Genomic DNA, 12,790 nt, shown 5'->3' on the forward strand with positions numbered 1-12,790 from the left:
AGTGAACATGAAGTTATTGTAAGGCTTTCCTTCTGTCTTTGGTAGAGATTAAACCAGCTTGATTATAGATAGGAAAGATTCATGGGAGAGAAGAATGAGTGAGGAGGGGGATTGAAGATCTGAGGAAGAGAAAGGAAGCAGTTTATAGAACAAGGTTCTGGAAATAGTAGGGATGGATGGGACTCAGAACACTTGGAGACAAAGGGTATGCCTTTTCCATTGTAACAGAAGGAGAAGGAAGGAGAAGGAAGGAGAGATTCTTGAGTAGTAATTTTAAAGGTAAGAGTTCCAATCAGTTTCCCCTTTTGGCAACTGCTGATGAGAGATGGAAGGTGGGGCTCAAGGGAGAATAATAGATAAGTTTAAAATAGTTACTGTGAAGAAGACACAGAATAATAATTAGGGAGAAAATCAGATTTCTTATGGCATTAAAGTCTCAGTTGAGGCTGATTCTTTACCACTTGAGCCACAAGGGAAGCCCAAGAATACTGGAGTGGGTAGCCTATCCATTCTGCAGCAGATTTTCCCAACCCAGGAACTGAACCGGGGTCTCTTGCATTGCAGGTGGATTCTTTACCATTTGAGCTATCTGGGAAGCCCGCCAGGTATTTTAGATTTCCTCTAACATTTCTCAGAAGCTTTGGCATAAGTATGGAGTAGTGTTAGTTGCTCAGTCATGTCTGACTCTTTGCAACCCCATGAACTGTAGTCCACCAGGCTCCTCTGTCCATGGGATTCTCCAGGCAAGAATACTGGAGTGGGTTGCCATGTCCTTCTCTAGGGGATCTTCCTGACCCAGGAATCGAACCCGCATCTCTTGTTTCCTGCGATGTCAGGTGGGTTCTTTACCATTACAGGAACCAGTTGTATTCATCCAAGACTGGTGTTATTCTAAGAAATGGTTACAGAAGTACGGTGGAGCAAGTCGATTAAAAGATAAAGGTCTCTGCTTCTTAACTTGAAATTATAAAATTCAAGAAGGTCTGAAAATGGAAGATTTTTTTTTTCTTAACTCAATGGCAAAATGTGCTCTGAATGAATCAACATGAGGCTACTTATAACCTTTATTTATCAAACAGTGTATATACTCATATTTTAGGGCTTCCAAGGTGGCCTAAGTGGTAAAGAATTCGCCTGCCAATGGAGGAGACACGAGATGTGGTTCAATCCCTGGGTCGGGAAGATCCCCTGGAGTAAGAAATGGCAACCCACTCCAATATTCTTGCCTGGAAAATTCCATGGAGAGAGGAGCCTTGCAGGCTACAGTCCAGGGGGTCTCAGAGTCGGACATGCCTGTGACTAAGCACAACATTCATGTTTTATTTTAGAAATTAACGTGTATCCTTGTGGAGTGCTGCCCCAAATTCTGATGCGGCTGTTATACCAGATAAGGATTATGTCCCCTGTAACTGTGCTTAGAACCAGCAAATTCGGGGAAACTTCCCTGGCAGTCCAGTGACAGACTCTGCAGACTCACTGCAAGGGGGTGCGGGTTCCATCTTTGGTTAGGGGACTAAGAGCTGACATCCTGGTGGCCAAAAGCAAAAACAAAACCAGAAAATGTTTAAATTCTGAAGGAAACCTGATCACAGAGTCTTCAAGAAGAGAATGTGTTCCTGTGTTAGCAAAAAAAGTGGTTGAAATGATATACTATGGAACCTGAGATGGATAAGGAGAAGGGGTAAGATAGGTAATCTCCTGGGAAAAAGTAGGATGCTTAAGGAAATAGATGGCTTCAAAAAACTGCTGTATTGGGGATCAAATGAGAAATTGAGAAGAATGGGAAGTGAGGAACTAGAATGTATAAATTGGAAAGAATGGGAAGAGTATTTTAAAAATGTAAAGAATATTGAATGTATCAATTGATTATTTCCAAACGGAAACAGTTTTGAACGGTTACAAAGTTCAGGGTGTGACCAGGGGAGTGGGCAGCTGAGTTATAGGAATGGAAGGGCATGAGTGATGAGATCAAGAAACTGAGAAGCTAGAAAATTAGATGTTACCCAGAGTAATGGCAAGATTTGAAGTGAAATGAAGCATAAATTCTCAGATCTCCAATGAGGGGTTCTCTGTAGAAGGTACATGAAATACCAAGATGTGTAAGGCAAGGTCCCCACTCTTCCCCTGGAGTGTCATCTTTTTAAGAAACAAGGTGATCAATAATTATATAGCATAGTAAGTGATGATTATAGAAGCATGATCTATTGAGTATAAATGAGGAAAGAGACCCTAGATGTCTGGACAAGTCAGGAGACTAGGCATTCAAAAAGAATCTCACACACTGTTTTGGAGGTTTCTGTGATTGGTAAACATTTATGCACAATCCACAGATATTCAGTAGAATATTTGATCAAAACTAGCAGTTAAAACTATATTTGCTTTAAAAAAAAACTGTATTTGCTAGATTATTTATCAAATGCATTGCAAGATAAAAAGGTTGGTTGTGAGCTGTCTTCAAAAATTATTCTCCAATTTTAGGAGTCACAGGTGAACTTCAGTCTTTAAGAAAGTTGATTTGGTGTGTAATTTTCTAGTTTCTCCTTCATGTCACTTCTTACTCTCTAATTTTATTGTAATAGTTTTATTGACTGCCTATATCATTCTGTTATAAACCTCCTCAATCCATTTTGGATTCAGTTAAGAGTTGAAGTAGTTAATAAGCAAATATATTCCAGTTGAGGATGTTAAAAATAAGAAAACACATAATAAAACATTAGGACATCAGTCCTGGGTGTTCACTGGAAGGACTGATATTGAAGCTGAAACTCCAATACTTTGGCCACCTGATGCGAAACCTGACTCATTTGAAAAGACCCTGTTGCTGGGAGGGATTGAAGGCAGGAGGAGAAGGGGATGACAGAGGATGAGATAGTTGGATGGCATCAACGACACAATGGACATGGGTTTGGGTGGACTCCGGGAGTTGGTGATGGACAGGGAGGCCTGGCGTGCTGCGGTTCATGGGGTCGCAAAGAGTCAGACACAACTGAGCAGCTGAACTGAACTGAATCACTCATTATCATTTGAAAAGATATGCTTTAGAAAAGTGTCCCAATAGCAACTGCTCTTTGAAGGTTATACTAGGTAATATAATTCTTATGTCCTCCAAAAAAAAAAAAGCTCTCAAACATAGATGCGTTGACGAATGCCATTCTGGGGTAAGTAGTTGTGGGGACAGACAGTGCTGACCACAGGAATGTTGAACAGCAAACGCTGGCTTTGGGCAAAGAAGCTTTGATGCATAGTGACCTCTTTGAAATGTTGGCACTGATAGTTCCTGTGGGGACTTAACGTTACAAGATGCCTGACACAGATTGAACATGCTATGTGAGAACAGAAATGCAGAATAATAGGGCAATAATACCCTATCTATAAACCAACTGTGTTTACAGATCCCCTAAATAACAGGTCAAAATAGATTGCACTGTGATAAATATTCCAGTTGCAACACTCTTGCAAAATTCTCATCTGTCTCATGTATTTTAAGCACGATTTCTGGGTCGTGTGGCTTTTCTAGTAGACTTCAATGATGTGCAACCACCAAGCACAGACCTTGTCATTTATTTAACTCCAACTCTCTTTAATCTTGAGGACAGTAAAACTGTAAGAAATCTTGGGGTTTCAACATAATCATAGAACATTACAAAGAGTCAGATTTTCAAATTCTTTGCTTATGGCTTTTTGGGGGCCACATTTACCATAGAAGCTTGCTTTATCTATATATCTTTAAATTTGGACCTGTGGGTTTTCGCTTTTTCTCATCTTTCTTCCTTTCTCTTTTAGTTCACAGCCATGAATGAACCGCAGTGCTTCTACAATGAGTCCATTGCCTTCTTTTATAACCGGAGTGGAAAGTATCTTGCCACAGAATGGAACACAGTCAGCAAGCTGGTGATGGGGCTTGGAATCACCGTCTGTATCTTCATCATGTTGGCCAACCTCCTGGTCATGGTGGCGATCTATGTCAACCGCCGCTTCCATTTTCCTATTTATTACTTAATGGCGAATCTGGCTGCTGCGGACTTCTTTGCTGGGTTGGCCTACTTCTACCTAATGTTCAACACAGGACCCAATACTCGGAGACTGACTGTCAGCACGTGGCTCCTGCGTCAGGGCCTCATTGACACCAGCCTGACGGCCTCTGTGGCCAACCTCCTGGCCATTGCAATTGAGAGGCACATCACGGTTTTCCGTATGCAGCTGCACACGCGGATGAGCAATCGGCGCGTGGTGGTGGTGATTGTGGTCATCTGGACCATGGCCATCGTCATGGGGGCTATCCCCAGTGTGGGCTGGAACTGCATTTGTGATATTGAAAATTGTTCCAACATGGCGCCCCTCTACAGCGACTCTTACTTGGTCTTCTGGGCCATTTTCAACCTGGTGACCTTTGTCGTCATGGTGGTTCTGTATGCTCATATCTTTGGCTATGTTCGCCAGAGGACTATGAGGATGTCTCGGCACAGTTCTGGACCCCGACGGAATCGGGATACCATGATGAGTCTTCTGAAGACTGTGGTCATTGTCCTTGGTGAGTTACCATAAACAAACCAGATCAGTTTATGGCAGGGATAAAACAACAGTGTGAACCTCCACGAGGTGTGAACATTCCATGCAGGAATTACAAGGGGACAAGGCTTCTTTATAGCAAATGTTTATGATAAAGTCAGCATCCCAGTCTTCCTATAATTACATAATTGGTCTCAGGGAAGTAATGTCTTAGTGATGTGATGCAAATGATGATGATGGGAGAGATCTTATTAACAAGTTTGGCTATCAAGTATTGACAAACACTTGCTTTTGAAAGGTTTTATTACAGCCCAGATTATGGAACTTTTGTCCATAGTCTGTTTATTACAAATTCCCAGAAAGTATTTTTAGTCTCTTATGATATTCTTTCATATATAGTCATTTTTTATGAGTCTATTTCCTAATAAGACATCTTTCACATTCACTCATTGCTACTGCATGCATATAGGTAAGTACATCAAGATTTTTATATATTAATTGCCCAAAATTGTTTAGAATTAATGCCATCTGTGACAGTCATCATTATGAAAACTTATTTTTTTTTCCATTAATTGTCTGTTTTTAATTGTTGTCATTTAGTTGTTAAGTCATGTCTGACTCTTTGCAACCCCATGAACTGCAGCACGCCAGGCTTCCCTGCCCTTCACCATCTCCCAGAGTCTGCTCAAACTCATGTCCATTGAGCCTGTTTTTAGTGGTGAAAGTTAATTCATCTTTCAAGGTGAAAAACAAGGTTTTATTCTTTTATGTGATGTATACTGGCATAATTTTTGTCTTTAAATAACTATTATTTTTCCTGGGTGAAAAATTCATGGTTAGTGATCCAGAGGAATATATTTATTCATTTATGTTTTCAGAAAAGAGTTTAAAAGAACACCTCATAACTTCTAGGCTGTGTGCTGACTCCTGGAAATGAGTCTATGGAGAAGAAACACACAGAATATTTCTTTTGGATCTTAGAGGGCCTATTTTAAAAGTTCATCCACTGAGCGTTTTAAATAATTACCCTCTGGAATTACATTTTCTCCATAGACTGTATTCAAGTTGCTGTTTCATTACATTAAAAAAATATATTTTTTAAAAATAGTAAGCATTTCATCTTTCTCCATGAAAATTCAGTGGCAAGTTGCTCTATTGCTCTTTATTCCAGTTTGTAAAGCAGGGTTGAGTGGATGGAACCTGGGATCATGTGGATCCTCTGAAATGCTGGGAGCAACGTTAATTTTAGCTCTGGGAAAGAGAGCCCTAATTATGGCTCTCAGGATAAAGACCAGGTCTTGGGATTGTCGACACAACCAAAGGCCTGACACTATGACTAACTGGCACCCCCATCACCTCAGATGTGAAATTATCTTTTTCCGTCAAACAAAGTTCAATTGAAGTACAAAAATGGTTTCCATCCATGTTTAATTATCAACAAAAGCCCTGTGCTTTCCTGTGCTACAGATATACATTCTCCGTGGTAGGGATAAAACGTGAAACACGGATGCTGTTTTTTTTAATTATTATTATTAAATAACATGAGATATTTCACTTTTGTATTGACTCAGGTATTCGTTTACTGCTGATCTGAGTGTTGGTTGAAACTTTTCATATGCATGCACTTCTTCTGTTATCTCAAGTACTGCTCATAGTTCATAGAATGAATGACCAACAGAAAATAACTACTGAACTTGGACTATGAACCTGCCAAGTTCTTGCTTTAATTTTGACCTTTGTATAATGCCTAGCATTTTCCAGTGTGTCATATGCTTAATGATTCATATAAAGTTAACTTTTGGGCCTGATTGGGTGATTCTGCAGGTTAAATGAGAACTACTTTGAGGGTTTATGGAGTAACAGTTTCAGGGCACCGTGGTCCTAAGTGGCCCTTCTGCCCCACCACACCAACTCCTACTGTAAGAGTAACAGATATCACGCTACCCTCTAAGGTTAAACTGGTGAACTCTACAAAGATTGACTATATGTGGCTGCCTCTGAAATAACTGGCACTATTTCTATAGGTGTATGATGGAGGGAGTTTAACAACATGGAAAACGTCAATCAGGGTGATAGGTGAAGAAATTTGGTGAGACGAGATAGTGTATGGGATTGTAGTAGAGGAAGGAGAAATTTGAAAAGTGGACTTTAGCCTTTTGGAGAAAAGGGGCGAGAATGGGAGAATAGGTAATTTACAACCCTAAACATTCCGGGTTTTTTTAATCAATGTGGTGCCTGGATCCCATTCATACAGCATACTCCCTTGCTTGAATTTTATGTAGTCATGCTTGCCAAGAGATGAGTTGGTCTGTAGGAACAAAAATTCTAGTCTACTCGAAGCTCTTCTCATTGTAAATTAGGTTATTGACAATCAGGTATTTTTGTAGTGCACGTTTGGGTTTTTAATATGTCTTCTCTGCCAAATTGTCCACTTTGCAACTTTGGGCAGGAATTGTAATGATGTGTTGTCCACTTTCTCCACATTTCCTCTTGTAGGATCTGGCGCAAAGTAGGTGCTTGTCAAGTAACTGTTGAATAAATGAATGTGGTGACAAAACTAAATTTCTGAGCCTTCAAAACTGAGGACCAGAAGAAGCCAGAGTGAATTCACTAAGTTGATGCCATTTTGTTCAGTCGTGTGGCAGAAGCCAAGACTGGTTACATCCCTGTCACATTTTATGCCTTCCCATCAAATATTTACTACAGCTAGGAAAGTGACCGCAGTGGCTGCTCAATAAATAATTGCTTACCTTATTCATTTATTCTGGTGACGACTATGGTTGGATTTAACTGTGTCAAACCTTCAGTTTGTATTTCACCATGTCAGAGTGACCTCTGGGTTTTAGACTTATTTAGTTCAGTAAACCAATGTTTATTGGTTATTTATCCTTCAGTTAAAAGGATTTGTTGGTCGACAAGTCAAATTTCTAGGAGTCAACATAAAATAAAAGGGTGTTTGAGATTTATGATGGCAATACCAGAAGCAGTTTTGAAGCACAAGGTTGTGTATAAGCTGCTCTTGAGTGAGTACTGGATCTTAATAGTTTTATTTGTAAAACACATATAGCATTTAAATCATGTGCCAAGCTATATTATCTTGTTTGTTAGCTTCATTATCGAGGTGACAGCTGAGGCACAGGGATGTTAGGTAATTTGCCCAAGGTCACACAGCTGGTTAAGTACAGGAACTAGGATATTTTCAGGCAGTCTGTTTCCAGAGCCCATATGTTTTTCACCTCCATTCTATTCCTGCCTCTGTAATACCAACAGCTACTGGAACATGCTAGATGGAGATACAAAGCTTGAGCAACACTGTGCTGGTGAATTGAAACATTGTAATCCCATTTGTTTCTGTTGATACTGCCTAGTTGCCTGTGCTGTTTCCTGGGTAGAAGAAAGCTTTCAGGGAGCATGCCTTTCCTCCTTTCTCTTCTGATGCTGCCGCTTAGGACTCATCTTATAGGCTCTTTTTCATTGTTTGGTGTTGGAGCATCAGTCACTGACTGCTTCTGATTAAGGGAGTGTTTAGCTCAAGGTGTAGTTAACTTGAAGGTTCATTGTCCTAGCATGAGGTCATGTTATCCTTTCCCCAGGCTTGAATTCTCCCCACTTGACATTTTACCAAGAATTCCTTTTGAGTCTGTTCCACAGTTGATTCAGAATGGCAGTCAGGTTCTTCCTTATTTGACCACAGTCTATCTTGAGTTATAAGTCCTTGCCTTTCTTGCTGTGTTCTTTGTGATGGGGACACTTCTGTTGGGGATAATTAGAGAAGAGGGAAACCAGGATTTGGAAAGAGAAAATAATGGTTATGGTGTGGAGGTTTTTGCATTGTAATCGTGGGAGAGAGTGAGGAACATAAAGCAAAATAAATCCAGGTGGAGCCTGTCTCTTTGGGGAAGAAGAGAGAGACACTGTTTTTCTAGTTGGATCCCTTCTGGCTTGAAATGATCACTGAAACTAAAAGACTGTGCCTTACACCAAGGAGAGCCCATTGTTTTCTTGTTACTGTGATGAAAGATAAGTCAGCAAATACCCTATAAGCAAATCACTATGTACTTCTGTGTTCAATTTAATTCAACAAACATATTGTTGAGTTGTTAAGTATGTACTAAGGGATAAAAAGATGAATAAGGTAAACACCATTTTTTAAAAATTGAGACAACATTGGTTTCTAATATAAGTTTCATGTGGTACAGCAGTATATTTATACAGCATGCTCACTACCAAAAATTTAGTTTCCATCTATCACCATACTATTGATCTCTCTCATCCATTTCACCCTCCTCCCCACTCCTTCCCCTCTGGTAACCATTACTTTAATTCCACAATAAGTGGAATCATGTATTTGTCTTTCTCTGGCTTACTCCACTTAAAATAATACCTTCAAGGTCCATCCATGTTATAAATGACAAAATATCATCTTTTTTATAGCTGAGTAGTATTCCATCGTGTCTGATACTACATCTTCTTTATCCAGCCATCTATTGATGGGCACTTAGATTGTTTTCATATCTTGGCTATGTAAATAATGTTGTGTTGAACATAGCAGTACACATATCTTTTAAAATTAGTGTCTTTTTATTCTTTGGATAAACACCCCAGAGTCAGATAACTGCATCATATGGTAGTTCTACTTTTAATTTTTTGAGGAATCTCCACACTGGTTTTCATAGTGACCGTACCAATTTCCATTCCCACTGACAGTGTAGGAGGGTTCCCTTTTCTCCGCATCTTCTCCAATACTTGTTATTTCTTTCTTTTTTGATAATAGTCACTCTAACAGGCAAGAGGTAATATCTTATTGTGGTTTTGATTTGCATTTCTCTAATAATTAGTGATCTGAATATCTTTTCATGTGTCTGTTGACTATGTGTCTTTTGGAAGAATGTCTGTTCAGCTCCTCTTCCCATTTTTAAATCAGACTTTGTTGTTGAGTTGTGTGAGTATTTTTATATATTTTGGGTATTCACTCCTTATCAGATTTATCATTTGCAAATATCTTCTACCATTCAGTAAAATGTTTTCATCCCTGGTGACTCAGAGGGTTAAGTGTCTCCCTGTAATGTGGGAAACCCAGGTTTGATCCCTGGATAAGAATGATCCCCTGGAGAAGGAAATGGCAACCCACTCCAGTATTTTTGCCTGGAGAATCCCATGGATGGAGGAGCCTGGAAGAGTATAGTTCCCAGGGTTGCAGAGTTGGACATGACTGACCAACTTGACTTTCTTTCTTTCTTTCTCTTTCTACCATTCAGTAGGTTGTCTTTTTGTATTGTTGACGGTTTCCTTTGCTGTGCAGAAGCTTTTTAGTTTAATGTAATCCTCCTTTTTAGTTTGATGGAATCCTACTTGTTTATTTTTGCTTTTATAATCCATTCTTTACTGAGCTTACAGTGTATTAGAGGAGACTAAGAGAGAGTTGCAAAAGCAGTGGGACCCACATGCTAGTTGATGTCTGGGCAATGTGGAGGGAAAGGAGGGCTACCAGAGGAGGCAGTGTTGAGTTCAATCTTGATGTATTTGGAGGAGTTTGTCTTCCTATAAGGTGGGGGTCGAGGAGAAGCTCGGCAAAAACTCACCTCTGGGGAACTGGAAATAGTTGGGTGTGATTACCATGTGGTGGGTATGCTGGATAGATTTTTGACTCAGGGTCAGCATAGCATACTAAGGCGTTTGAGTTTCAGCCTTTAGGTGATCAAAGGCACTGCAGGAGTCCCTGAGATAAAGGATACCAGTTCCTTGTAGGGCTAACCATATAATGTAGCGTCCAAACTGCGACCCTTTTGGTAGTGAGAAGAGGCACTAACTGGGACACTGGGACAACAAGCATAAACCAGACTAGTCTGGTCAACCCAGACTACGGTGGCCCTCTTTCCAGACCGTGCTTTCTGTTTGTTTATATTCCTTTTAGGTTTTCTTTTGGCTTTTTAAATGTAGAGCTTGACATTGGACTTGTTCCACCGTGTAAGGATAGTAAAGAACAACTTCTCCTTTTTTTTTTTAATATAGCAAGGACTGTCCAGATTTAGAATTAAGACTGAGTGACTTCACTTTCACTTTTCACGTTCATGCAGTGGAGAAGGAAATGGCAACCCACTCCAGTGTTCTTGCCTGGAGAATCCCAGGGACGGGGGAGCCTGGTGGGCTGCCGTCTATGGGGTCGCACAGAGTTGGACACGACTGAAGCGACTTAGCAGCAGAAGAGCTGAAAACAAAAATCACACTATGTCTTTCAAAAAATCACACTATCCAACTTCCTAATCTTACAAATAAAGAGACTGAAGCTCCCAAGTTAATTGAGAAATTTAAGTCTGTGTTAGCTGGTGGCTCAAACCAAGAAGTGGGCTCACTCCCAGTTAGGTGCTGTTCTCCCTGCCGAGGCCTCCAGCTTGTTCAGCTCCATCCACACTTTCCACCATTTTCTTGCTTGTGAACATCAGCATGTAGTTATGTGGCTACCCAGGGTTAGGTGTAAACAGTGTGGCTATAAAGGTACCTGGAACCCACAGAAAGGGTCCTCTTGAGTTTGGCTTTATTATAAACAACTGGTGATCTCTGACATGAAGTGTTAACAGGAGTCATTGGAAACTGAATTACTGGCACATTATATAGTTTTTACACATATTACCCTCCTGTTTGCTTTATTAAGGAGAACATTGTATTAGTTTCTTATTTATCTTGGTTTTTATTGTTTATATTTTCCTGTGTGTGTATGTGTTTCCCCACTTACACTCACGGAGGCAAGATGCCTCTGGAATCTAATCCTGACTCTTGTCATTAACTGTGGGTGATTCTGGGCAGGTCACTTTCTGCAGTCATTTCTCTGTACCTTCATCTGTAGGATGGAGTTGGCTGATTTGATTTCCAAGGTTATTTAGAGTTCTACTTAGAAATATATATTCAAATGATGAGGACATAACTACTGTGGATCAGCCATGTAGAATTTTCTGTTGGAAAACACAGAACTAGAATTGATGTAAAAGCAAGGAATTATGGCTTTTCTTCATATCAGCTTTAGAATAATTGGCTTTAGGTGTACTCTCCCCCGTTAAAGGGGATGGTATGCCTATCATTTCTCAAAGAAATGATTTTTTAAAACATGACTGCAGTAGAGAACTGTGCAGCCAGAAGGGAAGGTTTCCCAGTTAGTCCTGTCAGGGAAGGGACTGGACACAGGAGCCTCTTATTCCCTGGCCACAGGTGACGAGCTGCATATCCTGTTGCTCTGAAGAGGAACCAGAGCTACCCTGAGTCTCCTCAGGTCCCTGTGGCGTCCCTGTTAAGGCCCCTTTGAGGAAGGGCCTGGGAGGCCATTCATGAGAGCCTCCGTTGTTGGGTCAGCCACGGGCTGGTTGGCACCATGGGTGTGGTCAGGAGAGAGTCCCCACGGAAGCCCCACAGCGCTGCCCAGACCCCAAATCCTGGGCCTGGTCAAACAAGAAAACAACTTTCAAATACCAGCTCTTTGTACCCTTTTGTTGCCCAAATCCATTCAAATATTTTTACTCATAAGAAACTTTTAAAACAGAAACAGAAAACAAAAATACCACATGAACCTAACAGAGTTCCTTCTGAGGTGTGGACACAGCAGGCGGAACATGGAGCTCCTTCTTATTTTAGGTTTGATGGGAGTGACTCAGACCTCATCTGGCCGAGACGCCTGTCGGTCCAGAATGGAGGCTACCCAGTTGTTTGTCCTTATCCTTAAAGGTCATACAAGATGCCAAGGTTTCCTGAAGGAATTGTGGTAGCCCCTGGGAATCACTGTTGCTTAGGGCTTGAGAGCTTTGTTTTGGAATGAAATAGGCCAGAGTTTAGAATTTGAATCCCCGCTCCTCACTTTTGGTTTCATGGCCTTGAGAAAATGACTGAGCTCTGAGCCTCAGTTTCAGAATTGACATAGGGGTGGTAGGACCTTTCTATAGTTAAGCGACCGTGAGCACTAGAATGAGGTGATTTCTGTGAAGCACGCTTAGCACAGGGTCTGGCTAATGTATGACACTGTATTGTCATTACCATGAGGTCTTGTCTGCATGTGTATTTTCTGCCCCTGTCCCCCCACTGCCATCTCCCTCTTCTCTCTGATGTACCCCTCTCATCCACACACCAGCATACATACAACAGTGGATTTGGTGGCTGTGATGGTGCTTCATTTCTATGACATGGTATAAGGATATTGTTATGGTTTAGCAGCTGTTAGCTCTAATAACAGACTGTAAATTTTATTCTAAGTGGCCTTTGCTTTTCCAAAGATATATCTGTACTTCAGAGTTGCCTG

The 12,790-nt window shown here is 40.7% G+C and overlaps 1 protein-coding gene across 4 annotated transcripts in view; it reads left to right on the forward strand.

Annotated features, from left to right (window-relative positions):
* Positions 1–12,790, forward strand: part of LPAR1 (lysophosphatidic acid receptor 1) — a 164,937-nt gene that overhangs the window by 96,554 nt on the left and 55,593 nt on the right. For all 4 annotated transcript variants that reach the window (XM_069575448.1, XM_069575447.1, XM_069575449.1 and 1 more), the window contains exon 3: positions 3,784–4,531. In XM_069575448.1, coding sequence (XP_069431549.1) covers positions 3,784–4,531 — 748 coding nt within the window. The remainder of the gene's footprint in view (positions 1–3,783; positions 4,532–12,790) is intronic.

Source organism: Ovis canadensis, chromosome 2 (assembly GCF_042477335.2).
Source record: "Ovis canadensis isolate MfBH-ARS-UI-01 breed Bighorn chromosome 2, ARS-UI_OviCan_v2, whole genome shotgun sequence".
Taxonomy (NCBI): Eukaryota; Metazoa; Chordata; class Mammalia; order Artiodactyla; family Bovidae; genus Ovis; species Ovis canadensis.